General features: G+C 45.1%; 1 protein-coding gene across 1 annotated transcript in view; it reads left to right on the top strand.

The window, feature by feature from the left end:
* Positions 1 to 16,778, top strand: part of CFAP92 (cilia and flagella associated protein 92 (putative)) — a 173,343-nt gene that overhangs the window by 47,325 nt on the left and 109,240 nt on the right. The window contains exons 17-19 of the mRNA XM_049693712.1: positions 4,057 to 4,178; positions 7,343 to 7,483; positions 11,860 to 12,044. Of these exons, the coding sequence (XP_049549669.1) occupies positions 4,057 to 4,178; positions 7,343 to 7,483; positions 11,860 to 12,044 (448 nt within the window). The remainder of the gene's footprint in view (positions 1 to 4,056; positions 4,179 to 7,342; positions 7,484 to 11,859; positions 12,045 to 16,778) is intronic.

Here is a 16,778-nt window from a genome sequence, read left to right on the forward strand (position 1 = left end):
TGTAGATTGCTTTGGGTAGTATAGTCATTTTCACAATATTGATTCTTCCAATCCAAGAACATGGTATATCTCTTCATCTGTTGGTATCACCTTTAATTTCTTTCATCAGTGTCTTATAGTTTTCTGCATACAGGTCTTTTGTCTCCCTAGGTAGGTTTATTCCTAGGTATTTTATTCTTTTAGTTGCAATGGTAAATGGGACTGTTTCCATAATTTCTCTTTCAGATTTTTCCTCATTAGTGTATAGGAATGCAAGAGATTTCTGTGCATTAATTTTGTATCCTGCCACTTTACCAAATTCATTGATTAGCTCTAGTAGTTTTCTGGTGGCATTTTTAGGATTCTCTATGTATAGTATCATGTCATCTGCAAGCAGTGACAGTTTTACTTCTTCTTTTCCAATTTGTATTCCTCTTATTTCTTTTTCTTCTCTGATTGCCTTGGCTAGGACTTCCAAAACTATCTTGAATAATAGTGGTGAGAGTGGACATCCTTGTCTTGTTTCTGATCTTAGAGGAAATGTTTTCAGTTTTTCACCATTAAGAATGATGTTTGCTGTGGGTTTGTCATATACGGCCTTTATTATGTTGATGTAGCTTCCTTCTATGCCCACTTTCTGGAGAGTTTTTATCATAAATGGGTGTTGAATTTTGTCAAAAGCTTTTTCTGCATCTATTGAGATGATCATATGGTTTTTATTCTTCAATTTGTTAATATGGTGTATCACATTGATTGATGTGCCTATATTGAAGAATCGTTGCATCCCTGAGATAAATCCCACTTGATCGTGGTGTGTGATCCTTTTGATGTGTTGTTGGATTCTGTTTGCTAGTATTTTGTTGAGGATTTTTACATCTATATTCATCAGTGATATTGGTCTGTAATTTTCTTGTTTTGTAGTATCTTTGTCTGGTTTTAGTATCAGCGTGATGGTGGCCTCATAGAATGAGTTTGAGAGTGTTCCTTCCTCTGTAATTTTTTGGAAGAGGTTGAGAAGGATGAGTGTTAGCTCTTCTCTAAATGTTTGATAGAATTCACCTGTGAAGCCATCTGGTCCTGGACTTTTGTTTGTTGGAAGATTTTAAATCACAGTTTCAGTTTCATTACTTGTGATTGGTCTGTTCATATTTTCTGTTTCTTCCTGGATCAGTGTTGGAAGGTTATCCCTTTCTAAGAATTTGTCCATTTCTTCCAGGTTGTCCATTTTATTGGCATAGAGTTGCTTGTAGTAGTCTCTTAGGATGCTTTGTATTTCTGCAGTGTCTGTTGTAACTTCTCCTTTTTCATTTCTTATTTTATTGATTTGAGTCCTCTCCCTCTTTTTCTTTATGAATCTGGCTAATGGTTTATCAATTTTATTTATCCTCTCAAAGAACCAGCTTTTAGTTTTATTGATCTTTGCTATTGTTTCATTTCTATTTCATTTATTTCTGCTCTGGTCTTTATGATTTCTTTCCTTCTGCTAACTTTGGGTTTTGTTTGTTCTTCTTTCTCTAGTTCCTTTAGGTGTAAGGTTAGATTGTTTACTTGAGATGTTTCTTGTTTCTTGAGGTAGGCTTTTATAGCTATAAACTTCCCTCTTAGAACTGCTTTTGCTGCATCCCATAGGTTTTGGATCGTGTTTTCATTGTCATTTGTCTCTCGGTATTTTTTGATTTCCTCTTTGATTTCCTCAGTGATCTCTTGGTTATTTAGTAACGTATTGTTTAGCCTCCATGTGTTTCTGTTTTTTATGGTATTTTTCCCTGTAATTCATTTCTAATCTCATAGTGTTGTGGTCAGAAAAGATGCTTGATATAATTTCAATTTTCTTAAATTTCCTGAGGCTGGATTTGTGACCCAAGATGTGACCTATGCTGGAGAATGTTCCATGCGCACTGGAGAAGAAAATGTAATCTGCTGTTTTTGGATGGAATGTCCTATGAATATCAATTAAATCTATCTGGTCTATTGTGTCATTTAAAGCTTCTGTTTCCTAATTTTCATTTTGGATGATCTGTCCATTGGTGTAAGTGAGGTGTTAATGTCCCCCACTATTATTGTGTTACTGTCGATTTCCTCTTTTATAGCTGTTAGCAGTTGCCTTATGTATTGAGGTGCTCCTATGTTGGGTGCATATATGTTTATAATTGTTCTATATTCTTCTTGGATTGATCCTTTGATCATTATGTAGTGTCCTTCCTTGTCTCTTGTAACATTCTTTATTTTAAAGTCTCTTTTATCTGATATGAGTATACTTTCTTTTGATTTCCATTTGCATGGAATATCTTTTTCCATCCCCTCACTTTCAGTCTGTATGTGTCCCTAGGTCTGAAGTGGGTCTCTTGTAGACAGCATATATATGGGTCTTGTTTTTGTATCCATTCAGCAAGCCTGTGTCTTTTGGTTGGAGCATTTAATCCATTCACGTTTAAGGTAATTATCGATATGTATGTTCCTATGACCATTTTTTAAATTGTTTTGGGTTTGTTTTTGTAGGTCCTTTTCTTCTCTTGTGTTTCCTATTTAGAGAAGTTCCTTTAGCATTTGGAACTGGTTTGGTGGTGCTGAATTCTCTGAGCTTCTGCTTATAAAGCTTTTGATTTCTCCCTCGAATCTGAATGAGATCCTTGCCAGGTAGAGTAATCCTGGTTGTAGGTTCTTCGCTTTCATCACTTTAAGTATATCATGCCACTCCCTTCTGGCTTGTAGAGTTTCTGCTGAGAAATCAGCTGTTAACCTTGTGGGAGTTCCCTTGTATGTTATTTGTTGTTTTTCCTTTGCTGCTTTCAGTAATTTTTCTTTGTCTTTAATTTTTGCCAGTTTGATTACTATGTGTCTCGGCATGTTTCTCCTTGGGTTTATCCTATATGGGACCCTCTGTGCTTCCTGGACTTGGGTGACTATTTCCTTTCCCATGTTAGGGAAGTTTTCGACTATAATCTCTTCAAATATTTTCTCTGGTCCTTTCTCTCTTTCTCCTTCTTCTGGGACCCTTATAATGTGAATGTTGTTGCATTTAATGTTGTCCCAGAGGTCTCTTAGGCTGTCTTCATTTCTTTTCATTCTTTTTTCTTTAGTCTGTTCTGCAGCAGTGAATTCCACCATTCTGTCTTCCAGGTCACTTATCCATTCTTCTGCCTCACTTATTCTGCTATTGATTCCTTCTAGTGTAGTTTTCATTTCAGTTATTGTATCGTTCATCTCTGTTTGTTTGTTCTTTAATGCTTCTAGGTCTTTGTTCAACATCTCTTGCATCTTCTCGATCTCTGCCTCCATTCTTTTTCCGAGGTCCTGGATCATCTTCACTATCATGCTTCTGAATTCTTTTTCTGGAAGGTTGCCTATCTCCACTTCATTTAGTTGTTTTTCTGGGGTTTTATCTTGTTCCTTCAATTGGTACATAGCCCTCTGCCTTTTCATCTTGTCTGTCTTTCTGTGAATGTGGTGTTTGTTCCACAGTCTGCAGGATTGTAGTTCTTCTTGCTTCTGCTGTCAGCCCTCTGGTGGATCAGGCTATCTAAGAGGCTTGTGCAAGTTTCCTGATCGGAGGGACTGGTACATGACTCTTTTTGACTTATGGTTTTCTCAGGGTAGTGAATTGACATTTTTACATTTTGTAGTTCTCCCATCCATGATCATGGTGTATCTTTTCGCCTAATTCAGCTCCTCCTTTATGAATTTTAATAGGGTTGATTTTTTTTCTTCCTATAGTTGTTGTGGATAATTCCTGTAAAAGAATTCCTAAATATTTTAGAGTTTCAGTTGCTTTTTATAAAATATATTATTTTTTCCATCATAAATGATAATGCAAGTTTGTCTGCAGACTGCCAGCCTCAGCATGACTGGGAGCTTGTTAGAAATGGGAATCTTAGGGACACCCCAGGCTTGCTGAACCACAATCTGCATTTTATTCAGTGATTCATATGCATGTTGAAACTTGAGAAGCAGTGGGTTAGAGGAATGCGGTGTTATATTTTTAAAAGTCTGCTTACATGCAGTCCAGTAAATAAATTACTAGATCTGGTCCCTGATTTTTCTCACTTTCATTTATTTTTCTCTTTGTGAATTTTCTAGATGTGGTACTTCAAGACCAGTTATTGCTTTGGGAGGGGCAACCATGACAGAGATGGAGGAGTTAATTGAGAGGCCGTCATTTAGCAGCTTAACAAACTTGTTGGAAAAGCAAACATTTCAAAGTAAGTTAGGATGGGACTTCGGAAATTTATAGTATAAGTAGACCTGGAAAAGAATTATGAAATATTTCAAATTCAGGATACTTCAATAAGATTCAAATTTTATTCAAAAGTAAAAACTACTACATGCAATTTTAACTTACCCGGTCCATCTCACCTCATCCGTCCGTCCATCCATCCATCCATCCTATCCCATCCCATCCCATGCCATCCCATGCCATCCCATCCCATCCCTTCCCATCCTTTCCCATCCCATGCCACCCATGCCATCCCATGCCATCCCATGCCATGCCATGCCATCCCATCCCTTCCCATCCTTTCCCATCCCATGCCATCCCATGCCATCCCATGCCATCCCATCCCATCCCATCCCATGCCATCCCATGCCATGCCATCCCATCCCATCCCATCCCATCCCATCCCATCCCATCCTTTCCCACTCCACCAGTATTTCTGTGCTCCTGGTCCATGGTGTTGTGTGTATGGGAAACATGAAAATCTCTAATATTGACCAGAGACTTCCAGATAAATAATTACACTTCTATGTGATAGATGCTGTGTAGGGTGGGTATGTGGGATGTGGGGGTGGAGAGACTGTCTTTGGAAGATGAGAAGCCATTTGCTTCTTACTGTGGAATGAGGGAAATGGCACTCCTGAAAGCATATGATCTGTGTCCGACTCCCAGCAAGGACCCTCGGGTCCCTGAATCTACCTCCTCGTTCTTGGCCTAGATCTCCTCAGCAGTGTTTCAGCAAGCGGTTGTTTTTCCAGTATGACGTGGAAAATTCTAGAGCCGGGGCACTTGCTTCCCGTTTCCCATTTGTTGAGCTGTAACTGCTGCAAATCGTTTCCTTAACCCTCAGTCAATCTGCTTTTCCCGGTTCTAGTCCAACCCTGAAGCTTCTGGAGTCAGGCTCCTCACTGGCCGTAGGAGATGTAGGGGAGTAACATCAGTCCTGTTTTTCAGGCCCTAAAAGACTAGGAACACCTTGCAACTCCTTCCGAGTTTTCTCTTTCCAGGTTAAACAGCCTCAGTGCTTTTTAATGTCCTTTAAGCATTTTAATGAGGTTTTCAAGCCATGCTTCTTTTTTTGAAGTAGAGAAAAGTACACAGAAAAATGTACAACGATGTACCCACAATTTAGGTATTAATATTTTGCCATATTTCCTTTATTTCCTTCTTGTTCCTTTTTTCTTTTCTTTCTTTCTTTTCTGTTTTTTTTAAAGAAATAAGAGGCTACAGATACAGTTTATGCGCCCTTGGCTTCCCGTGCTTTTGAGAAGCGTACAGCCACCCTCGCCTAGAAATCGGTGTAACCCTCCCCCCCCCGCCCCCCTCTTTCTCACACGTTCATACAACATTGTAGTGATTTTTTTTTTGTATTTTTGTTTTTGCGGTTCGCGGGCCTCTCACTGTCGTGGCCTCTCCCGTTGCGGAGCACAGGCTCCGGATGCGCAGGCTCAGCGGCCATGGCTCACGGGCCCAGCCGCTCCGCGGCATGTGGGATCCTCCCGGACCGAGGCACGAACCCGTGTTCCCTGCATCGGCAGGCAGACTCTCAACCACTGCGCCACCAGGGAAGCCCTATAGTGATTTTTGGTTTCGTGAGTTACAGAAATGACTCCACGCATGCGTATTTAACAGCAGCTTGCTCTTTCTCTCGACTTTATTTCTAAGATTTATTGGTGTCAGTACATCTCAGTCCAGCCCCTTCTACCTTCTGTAAAGTGCCCTGTCGGCTAGTGCCCCCTTCATCCCTGCAGGCCCCGCTGAGGGATGTTTGAATAGTCACCAGTTTCCTGCTCTTACCAGGAACTGTCCTTGCACGGGGTTCCAGCGCACGCGTTGGAGGGTGTAGGGTGCATGCCCGGTGGGATCACGGGCGTAGGAAATGCGCTGTGACCGCTCAGGGTATGCTGCCTGTTGAGGGTCCCGGTTGTACTTCTTTGCCCTCCTGACAGCAACCCCGAGAATTCGCGCTTCTCCACATCACCCTTGCATAGTCAGGGGCCCAGTTCCTGATTATAGGGATGGAGACTATCTAGAATGCTTATCTGGTCAGCACTTAGGTCATTTTCCTATTCCCATTTCTTCACTTATGTCGTTCTGTTGTGTTTAAATTCTTTTTCTTGTTGATCCCCAAACCTTTTTTTTTTTAAGGTCTTTTGAATAACTCTGCGTAGTTTTGTGCACTGTAAACCTCACAGGCTGGGGTCTGTATCTTACCCTTTCCCTTCATGTAGGGTGTCTTGTTGTGTACCCCGGGTGTTCACCTCTTGCCGTCCAGTTTGTACTTTGGGTAACACTTGAGAGACCCTTCCTCAAACAGATGGCAGTCTAGTCTCCCAAATATTCTTCTAATGATTTTGAAGTGTTTGTTTTCCACCTTCAGTGTGCAACTCATTTTGCATACGGAACGAGGTGCCCTATAATTTCATTTGCCTCCAGATGGACAGTCAGTATCATTGATGGACTGGTCCATCTTTTCCCACTGATTTGAAATGCCACCTCTGGCCTCTGTTAAGTCTCCCTATGTGTGTGGCTGTATTTCTGGGCTTGCCTGCAATGGTCTGTCCTATTGGTCTCTCTGTCACAGAACCTATAGCTCATGGTTTTAGTTACCCACACTTATGTGTCTTATCATCTCCTTTTTCTTCTTGATCTAAGCTGGGTGCTGAGATGAGCATCTTATGTGCCTTTGCCCACTGACTCTTCTCGATGCCCTGAGGAAGCAGGTGCTGCCCCCATTCGACAGACGGGGGCGTCGAGGCTCAGAATGGTTAAGGCGCTTTCCCTGCAGGAGGGAGAGAGCTGATTCTAGAACTTTGGTGGTTCAGCTTCAAAGCCCAACCCTCAGCGCTGCGCTGAGGTTATAAGCCGACAGAGAGGAGAACTTGGGTATTGTGTGGTGCTGGTGTCGTCACAGCTGGCTCTGGGTAGTGGCGAGTTGGGGGATCAGGACCCCGTAATTTCTTGCTGCGTGTAACCGACGACTGCTGTCCGCGTTGGGATGCGTCTCCCGGTTGCTGGGATAGACGAGGAGCACAGACTCTGCCTCCAGGGAGCCCCCAGAGCCTTCCGCATCCCTGCCGCGTGAAGCAGCCACGTACAGCCTCTGGGACAGGAGCTCCTCTTAACGTTTATTCCCTTCCTCTGATTTCACAGTTAAACGGAAAGAATCAGACGCGGGGAGGAAAAGCCAGAGGAGGAGGGAGAAATCTCGCATGGAGACAGACTCCAGGCTGGCAGGCCACGGGAAGCAGGGCACGTTCGCCATGCAGCTGGCGGTGATGCCGCTCCTCGCAGGTAGCCACACCCGTTCCCAGCAGCGTCCGGTCTCCTTGACCCGTGTGGCTAGAACGCCGGTAAACAGGACACTCGCAGTGGCCGAGCCCCTGCCCTACGCTCTTAGCCACCCCCGCCAAGTGGGCGTGTCTCCACTATACAGAGCGGGAAATGGAGGCGCAGCGAGGTCAAACGCTTCGGCCAAGATGACGCAGCGAGTAAGAGAAGCCTGGGTTTGAACCTAGGTCTGATTCCAAAGTCCAAGCAAACGTGAGAATAAGAAACGTCATGGGCTTCCCTGGTGGCGCAGTGGTTGAGAGTCCGCCTGCCGATGCAGGAGACACAGGTTCGTGCCCCGGTCCGGGAAGATCCCACATGCCGCGGAGCGGCTGGGCCCGTGAGCCATGGCCGCTGAGCCTGCGCGTCCGGAACCTGTGCTCCGCAATGGGAGGGGCCACGACAGTGAGAGGCCCGCGTACCGCAAAAAAAAAAAAAAAAAAAAAGAAACGTCATGGTTTTGTTTGCTAAATAAGATGCTACTTGGTATAAACACGTTCCTGCAGATTTTTACAAAGACGTCTAGTAAAGGAAATGAGGAAAGGCGACCAGTATTTATGCCCTATCATTTACTTCTCACGGCCAACTCTGATCTTCCCAGTGAACTGGTGCTGGTGGTATAGGGCGTGGTTATCATTGTCACGATTTTTTCAGGGAGGAATCAAAACTCAGAGAAGTGAAGCAGCTAAACCTGAAGGCACACAGCTCAGTGGCAGAACAGGGGTTTGCTTCATTTGCTTTGTAAGATCTGTCACGGTTTATAAACTCAGTTTGATAAAGAATAAGTAGGTATTTATTATGTCCATATGTTTAGATAATGGAAGGCTCAGAATATATTTTGGGTAAAATTATGTGACTTTATTTTAAAAAGGGAATATGGGGGGAACTCTCTTCTTTTTAGAGAAAATAATTTCACACGTTTCATTGTGGGGTTTTTGGCCATCAGGGTGAACGAGTGCCCCCTTCTGGCCTATCTGGAGAAACTTAGGCAGACACGGAGGGTCAGTGAAACCCCATAGGGTCAGAGTCCAGTGCCGGGGGTGCCGGGAAAATCCTTATTTCCACAAGCGCTTGCGTTGATGTCGATATGTTTTGAGGAACTATTAACTTTTTTGTCCACACGTTTAGATGGATTTTTGAAAATTAGTTTCACCCAAAGTGAGTTTTCAGAGACTCTTACCCACTGCTGAGCCGTGTCCAGGAGGACCGGGCCTTTCACGCAGCGGCCACGTGGCCCCGCCTGGGACAGTGACTTTGGTTCATGCTTCTTTGGTCTTGAACGCAGAAGCAGCCGGTGCTGCTCCAGGTGGGCGGGCCCCAGGGGACCTGCCTGACCTGCTCCTTACTTTGCTGTGAGGGGAGGGAGATGCTGAATGGTCCTGGTGTGCCCGGTGTTACCATTTCCAGCAGGTGAAGCCAAGAGGTGCCTGGGCCTCCCCCCCCGTTTAATTTGTGCCGCCATGGCCCTGTACAGTGACAGTTATTGCAAGAGCGACAAACAGACTTTGAATCCTGGCTCAGCCCTTTACCAGCAGGTCGCCTGCTTTCTGTGAGTCTCAGTTTCCTCATCTGTAAAATGGGGACAGTAACTCCCACCCCAGGGGGCTGTAGGAAGGATCATGAGAGATAATGTGTGTAAACAGCTTGGTGGGGAGCCCTGCGCACGGCAGAGCTCAGGCAGGTTACTGGTGAGAGGTGGCAGCTGCCTCGCCCGGACATCTGGGTGGGCTGTGTGTAGGGCCCTGGGCCTCCGGCAAGGGGGGCAGAAAGATCCCTGCTCCCTGGCACCGAGGCCACAGCTTGTGGTCATGACTGCAAGTGGCCGTGGTGCAGCAGGCCAATTGTAGGTTTCTTTTTGCCATAAAATAGAATAGCATAAGATTATTCCACAACTAGAATGATTATTTTTAGTCATCTTCAATTTAATTTTTGTAAAATTATTTTATTGTGTTTATTTTTGGCTGCGTTGGGTCTCCGTTGCTGCGTGTGGGCATTCTCTAGTTGCGGCGAGCGGGGGCTACTCTTTGTTGCGGTGCACGGGCCTCTCATTGCGGTGGCTTCTCTTGTTGCAGAGCATGGGCTCTAGGCGTGTGGGCTTCAGTAGTTGCGGCACGTGGGTTCAGTAGTTGTGGCGCGCAGGCTCAGTAGTTGTGATGCACGGGCTTCATTGCTCCATAGCATGTGGGATCTTCCTGGACCAGGGCTCGAACCCGTGTCTCCTGCATTGGCAGGCAGATTCTCAACCACTGCACTGCCAGGGAAACCCCATCTTCAATTTAATATTAGGCCGCAGACTTTGCATACCTTAGTGGTAAATATTGTTGGCCAGTAAGTGTCTAGAAAGGTTCTGTGTTTGGAGTGAACTCTTATGTTTACTTCACAGAGAAGGGGCCACACTTTTAGCTACGCAGGACTGGTTTCGACACTGGTTCTGCTGCATATTGGCCAAGAGTCCTTGGACGATCACTTGACATCCCTGGACCTATCGTGTTCAAGTCCGGCAGCTGTAGGTGCACAGACCCTGTGGTGGCCACTTGCCCTTGCCTTGTTCCTTACGTGGGACAGTGGTTCTCACCTTGGGCACTTATGCCCCCGGGGACACTTGGCACTCTGTGAGGCATCTTTGGGTGTCACAGGTGGGAGTGGGACACTGCTGAATGTCCCATGATGCACAGGGTGGTCCTCATGACGAATAATTATCAGTCCTCAAGTGTCAGTAGTGCTGAGGTTTAGATCCCTGCCCTGGATCATGGCTGACATCACCTGAGATTTCTGAATGTTGATATGAGTAGGTGTTTGCACTAGAGAGTCTTTCTAAACTGGACAATCTTCTATGAAAAGGCTGGCAAAGTTCTAGAACACAAATCAGAATTGGCTATGGTCTTAATGAGTTGGTTTTGAAGAGAGTCACAGGGAGAAGTGGGGGGTCCCCAGGAGATGCCCACGGCCCAGGCAGACAGTGTACACCTCGGGCCCAGGACTTGTTCTGGAAGCAACTGCTCTTTCTGAGTGTGAGTGATGGGGCTCTCACATGCCCTAAAAATATATTTACCAGCATCATGAAAGAAATAGAATTGGTCTTTTTGAGCGCAGACCCTGTGCTAGGAGGGGCAGTGTTCCTGACACCTTCCCGTACATAATCCCTCTTCATCCTCTTAACCCTAAGAAAGGTGGTATCTCTGTCCATTTTGCACACGACGAAATCGAGCCTCAAAGAGCCTCTGACTTGTCGTAGGTCCCATGATGCCTAACAGTCGGATTTAGGGTTTGAAAAATCTGCCTGCAAATCGGGAGCATTTTTTTTTTTTTGGCCTTCACCAGTGTCTCTCCACCTGGTGAAATGTATGGGCCCCTTTTGCGAGAAAAGTATTCTCACAGCTGCGCACGTGCCCTGCAGTGGTCAAGTCACCCACCCTTTTCTGCAGTCGCACTGTTGCACAACTGTCACAGCAGGAGGTGTTCCAGGCTGGGTTTGGCTCGAATGTGCCACTTGTGTTCTATGTCAGTACCTACACTTCCCTCCCTGGATTACAACTGTGAAAGTGACGCCGCTGGGCACCAAACACAGACACTGGTGTTATTTGTTCCTGAATGTGTTCTAGTCTAAGAGAACTGCCTGGAGAAGTGCTCCAGAGCTTTCTGCAGTGAAGGACTTGTTCCGTGTCTGCTCATAGCCACACATGGCTGCTGAGCATGTGACGTGGGACTCATGTGATGAAGGAAGTGCCTCTTAATTAATTAATTAGTTAATTTATTGGCCATGCTGTGCGGCATGTGGGATCTTAGTTCCCCGACCAGGGATTGAACCTGTGCCCCCTGCAGTGGAAGCGCGGAGTCTTAAGCACTGGACCAACAGCGAAGTCTGAAGGAAGTGCATTTTAAATTATATTTAATTTTAATTAATTTAAACATAAATATCCACATACGGCCAGTAACTATGGGACTCGCAGCGCAAGTCTGGTGGTTCTGGAATTACTTGGAGAGATTTTAAAAATCCCAGTGTGGAGGCTACAGCCCAGACTAAGCCCATGAGACTGGGGGTGGGCCCCAAGCGTCATTGTTCCTGATTATAGCCTATAGATGATTCAGGAAATGCTTATTTCACAAGGTGATCATCAATATTAAATCACAAAATGAAATTCTCTTAGAGAACCTATGGGACCCCAGTTGAAAAAGTGGTGCAGACATACTGCCTGTAGATGTTTCCCAACTATTATTTTTTAAAGTTTTCCTCTTTTCGGTGTAATTTTATCTTTGGCTCTCAGGTTGCCTGATCCCTCCTGTGCTGGTTTCGGGGCCATTCTGAATAACATTCTAACGCTGTGTGTATCTCCCTGCAGGATGGCAAACTGTCGTGAGTCATGGCAGTGGGAGGTCGGCCAACGTCTTAGATTGTTTTTTGACCCTAAAAACAGAAGTTCCCCTCATGACTGAAGAGCAAAAGCGGGACTTAAACCCCCTAACCATAGAGATCAAGTGTGTTTCCTGCCTTCCATCACGGTCTGTGTCCTTCAGTGAACTAGAGGTAAGAGTGAGCCAGGCCAGCTTGTTTGAGAGCTGCTTTTCCCAGCCATCTGCCCATCGCCTGTCGCCCCTCACCCACAGTGGCCCTACATGAGAAGTATGATCATCAACCCCATTTCCTCATTTAGGATCTCACAGCTAGACAGCAAAGAGATTAGGTTCTTGGGATCAGGAGTTACCAAGTGTGAGGTCTCCTCTGCTACACCACAGGGTTCTTCAGGTGCAGGTAGCGACCCTCCACTCAGGAGGAGGCCTATGCTTCCTTGTTACAGCAGCAGTGCTTGCCTAGTCCTCGCTTATTTTGAACCAGCCAGTTTAGTGCTGCTGTTTACCTTGGGAGTCCCCTGTTCCTCTCCTGGTGGGTCCCTGTCCCTGGATTCTGTGTCTTGCTCTTGCTTTGTTTCCTCTTTGATTTTGCTGGAGCACATCCTCCTGTAGCTTTCTGAGAAGAGGTTAATGGGAGACACTTGTTTTATGATCTCTTATGTCTGAAAATATCCTTATTCTACCCTTATACTTGATTGATAGTTAGGGTATAGAATTGTAGGTTAAAAAATCATTTTCCATCAGTTTAAAAAATTTTTATTGGAGCATAGTTGATTTACAATGTTGTGTTAGTTTCAGGTACACAGTAAAGTGAATCAGTTATACATATACACATATCCACCCTTTTTATATTCTTTTCCTATATAGATAATTACAGAGTATTGAGTAGAATTCCCTGTGCTATACAGTAGCTCCTTGTTAGTTATCTATTTTATATATAGTGGTGTGATCTCCCAAACCCAGTCTCCCAATTTATCCCTCCCCCATCTCCCCTGGTAACAATAAGTTTGTTTTCTACATCTGTGACTCTATTTCTGTTTTGTAAATAAGTTCATTTGTACCATTTTTTTAGATTCCACATATAAGCAATATCGTATGATATTTGTCCTTCTCTGTCTGACTTACTTCACTTAGGATAATTTCTAGGTCCATCCATGTTGCTGCAAATGGCATTATTTCATTCTGTTTAATGGCTGAGTAATATTCCATTGTGTATATGTACCACAACTTCTTTATCCACTCCTGGATAAATTATCTATCCATTGATGGACAGTTAGGTTTCTTCCATGTCCTAGTTGTTGTAAACAGAGCTGCAATGAACACTGGGGTACGTGTATCTTTTTTTTATGTATATAAATGTATTTATTTATTTATTTATTTTTGGCTGCATTGGGTCTTTGTTGCTGCATGCGGGCTTTTCTCTAGTTGCAGCAAGTGGGGGCTATTCTTCATTGCGGTGTGCAGGCTTCTCATTGCGGTGGCATCTCTTGTTGTGGAGCATGGGCTCTAGGTGCATGGGCTTCAGTAGCTGTGGCACGTGGGCTCAGCAGTTGTGACTCGTGGGCTCTAGAGCGCAGGCTCAGTAGTTGTGGCGCACGGGCTTAGTTGCTCCGTGGCATGTGAGATCTTCCTGGACCAGGGCTCTAACCCATGTCCCCTGCATTGGCAGGTGGATTCTTAACCATTGTGCCACCAGGGAAGCCATGTATCTTTTTGAATTACGGTTTTCTCCGGATATATGCCCAGTAGTGGGATTGCTGGGTCATATGGTACTTTATTTTTAGTTTTTTAAGGAACCGCCATACTGTTCTCCATAGTGGCTGCACCAATTTATATTCTCACCAGCAGTGTAGGAGGGTTCCCTTTTCTCCACACCCTCTCCAGCATTTATTGTTTGCAGATTTTTTTGATGATGGCCATTCTGACTGGTGTGAGGTGATACCTCATTGTAGTTTTGATTTGCATTTCTCTGATAATTAGAGATGTTCAACATCTTTTCACGTGCTTTTTGGCCATCTGTATGTATTCTTTAGAGAATTGTCTGTTTGGATCTTCTGTCCATTTTTTTTTTTTTTTTTTTTTTTTTTTTTTGTGGTACGAGGGCCCCTCACTGTTGTGGCCTCTCCCGTTGTGGAGCACAGGCTCTGGATGCGCAGGCTCAGCAGCCATGGCTCACGGGCCTAGCCGCTCTGTGGCATGTGGGATCTTCCTGGACCAGGGCACGAACCCGTGTCCCCTGCATCGGCAGGCTGACTCTCAACCACTGCGCCACCAGGGAAGCCCTCTTCTGTCCATTTTTTAATTGCATTGTTTGTTTTTTTGATATTGAGCTGCGTGAGCTGTTTGTATGTTTTGGAGATTAATCCTTTGTTGGTCTCTTCATTTGCGAATATTTTCTCCCATTCTGTGGGTTGTCTTTTTGTTTTGTGTTTGGTTCCCTTTGCTGTGCAAAAGCTTTTAAGTTTAATTAGGCTCCATTTGTTTATTTTTTGTTTTTATTTTCATTACTCTAGGAGGTGGATCCAAAAAGATATTGCTGCAGTTTATGTCAGAGAGTGTTCTGCCTATGTTTTCCTCTAAGAGTTTAATAGTAGCCGGTCTTACATTTAGGTCTTCAATGCATTTTGAGTTTATTTTTGTGTCTGGTGTTAAGGAGTGTTCTAATTTCATTCTTTTACATGTAGTTGTCCAGTTTTTCCAGCACCACTTATTGAAGAGACTGTTTTTTCTCCATTTTATATCCTTGCCTCCTTTGTCACAGATTAGGTGAGTATAGGTGCATGGGTTTATTTCTGGGCCTTCTATCCCGATCCATTGATCTATATTTCTGTTTTTGTGCCAGTACCATATTGTTTTGATTACTGTAGCTTTGTAGTATGGTCTGAAGTCAGGGAGTGTGATTCCTCCAGCTCCGTTTTTCTTTCTCAAGATTGCTTTGGCTATTTGGGATGTTTTGTGTTTCGATACCAATTTAAAAATTTTTTGTTCTAGTTCTGTGAAAAATGCCATTGGTAATTTAATAGGGATTGTATTGAATCTAGATTGCCAAGGTGACTATCTATAAAAAGGTCTGCCTGAAAAGCTTGCCCTTGGCAGGTGTCTAGGAGCTTGAATTGTTCTCTAATGAGAGTGGTTCCTGGGCCTGACTGTTTCTGCCAACAGTGCTGACCATGCTTTCCTCCAGGGCGCCTGGCGTATTGGGACACAGGCTGGGGGAGCCTAATACCAGCCCCAGTCAAAACCCTGGGTGCTATGTCTCCAGTGAGCTCCCTGGTGGACAGTACGTCACCTGAGTTGTCACAGTCAGTTGTGCAGGAGCTCAGTGCATCCTGGGACACACAGTAGGAGGCCATGGGGAGATGGCGCCTGTCCCCCTGCTTTGCCTCGCAGCCCTTTTCCCTTTGCAGGCTTTGCCTGGTCTTATCTGACCTTTATGAAGCCCAGCTGTGGGTCCCACCACAGCTGAGTCCTGAGGTTCTCCTAGAGAATCACGGATCTGGGGGTGGCCCCGGGGCCGCCGACTCAGCAGTGTTTTCCTGCTTTGCGGGTCACTGTCCCTGTTTGTACAGTCCTTGTTTCCTCAAGTTGGTTTTTCTGTTTGTTTGGTCTCCATCGTCACATCTGTCTCAATCCCCTGGTTCGCTGCTCATAGGTAAGAGTGGGGGCCTCAAAAGCAGCCTTGGGTGCCGAGCGGGCTTGTGGGTTCTGAGCCTCATGCTGCGGTGGCCTGGGTGGGCTGGTGGTGGGGAGACCTCAAGTTCGATCTCTGGAGGTCTCTCCCAGTTGCCTGCCTGGAGGGTAAGGGTCTGGTAGCCAAGGGATGAAAAGGACGTGGGGTCTGCATTGGATGGTCCGTGAGCATCTGGTCACCTAATACATCTGGTTTGGATAGGAGCTGAATGCCATCAGCTGTCCCTCATTCCAGAGACCCTCTGGTTTTTTAATTTTTAAAATAGCAAGCAGAAAAGTAAAACTATCCTACAGAATCGACTCTTTTCTCTTGGTGTACAGTTCTGTACATTTCAGTTCATGTGTGCATCGGCGTTCTCACCACCACAGCCAGGACACAGAACACCTCTATGACCGCACCCCCCAAACGCTTTTGTACTAGCCCTTTATGACCACATCTTCCCCACCCACACTCACGGCAACCGCAGATGTGTTCGTCGTGATAGTTTTAACTTTTGAAGATTGTCGTCCAGATGGGGTTATATATTGTGTAACATCCACACTAACAACCTCTGCTGCAGCAGGGAACAACACGTACAGCCTTCTTCCCTCAGAACGATGCTGGCGAGATTCCCGCAAGCTAGAATTCATCCCTTTTTGCTGCTGAGTCGTATTCTGCAGCTGGATGGAACCACAGTCTGTCCGTCCGTTAACCCATGGAGGATGTTTAGGTTGTTTCTGGTTTGGGGCAGTTACGAATACAGCTGCTAAAACATCTGTGTACGTGCTTTTGCGTGAACATAAGCCTTCAGTGCTTTAGGATAAATGCCCACAGTTCTTTAGGATAAATTCCCGGGCTCTGTGGAGAGGCTATGGCTGCCTTCTCAGCAGCGGTGTGCGGGGGCTCCAGCTGTGCTTATCCTCCCCAGAACCTGGTATCATCAGTGTTTTATTTTTAATTTTGGCCACTCTAATGAGTATGCAGTGTTATCTCATCGGGGTTTACCATGCATTTCCCTGATGCAGAGTGATGTGGCGCATCTCTTAATCTGCTTATCTGCCACTTTATGGCCCCTTTGGTGAAGTGTCAATTCAAGTTTTTGCCCACATTTCAACTGAGTTCTTTTTTTAAAATAAATTTATTTATTTTTGGCTGCATTGGGTTTTCGTTGCTGTGCACGGGCTTTCTCTAGTTGCAGTGAGTGGGGACTACTCTTCGTTGCAGTGCGTGGGCTTCTCG

This window comes from Orcinus orca, chromosome 10 (genome assembly GCF_937001465.1).
Source record: "Orcinus orca chromosome 10, mOrcOrc1.1, whole genome shotgun sequence".
Classification (NCBI taxonomy): domain Eukaryota; kingdom Metazoa; phylum Chordata; class Mammalia; order Artiodactyla; family Delphinidae; genus Orcinus; species Orcinus orca.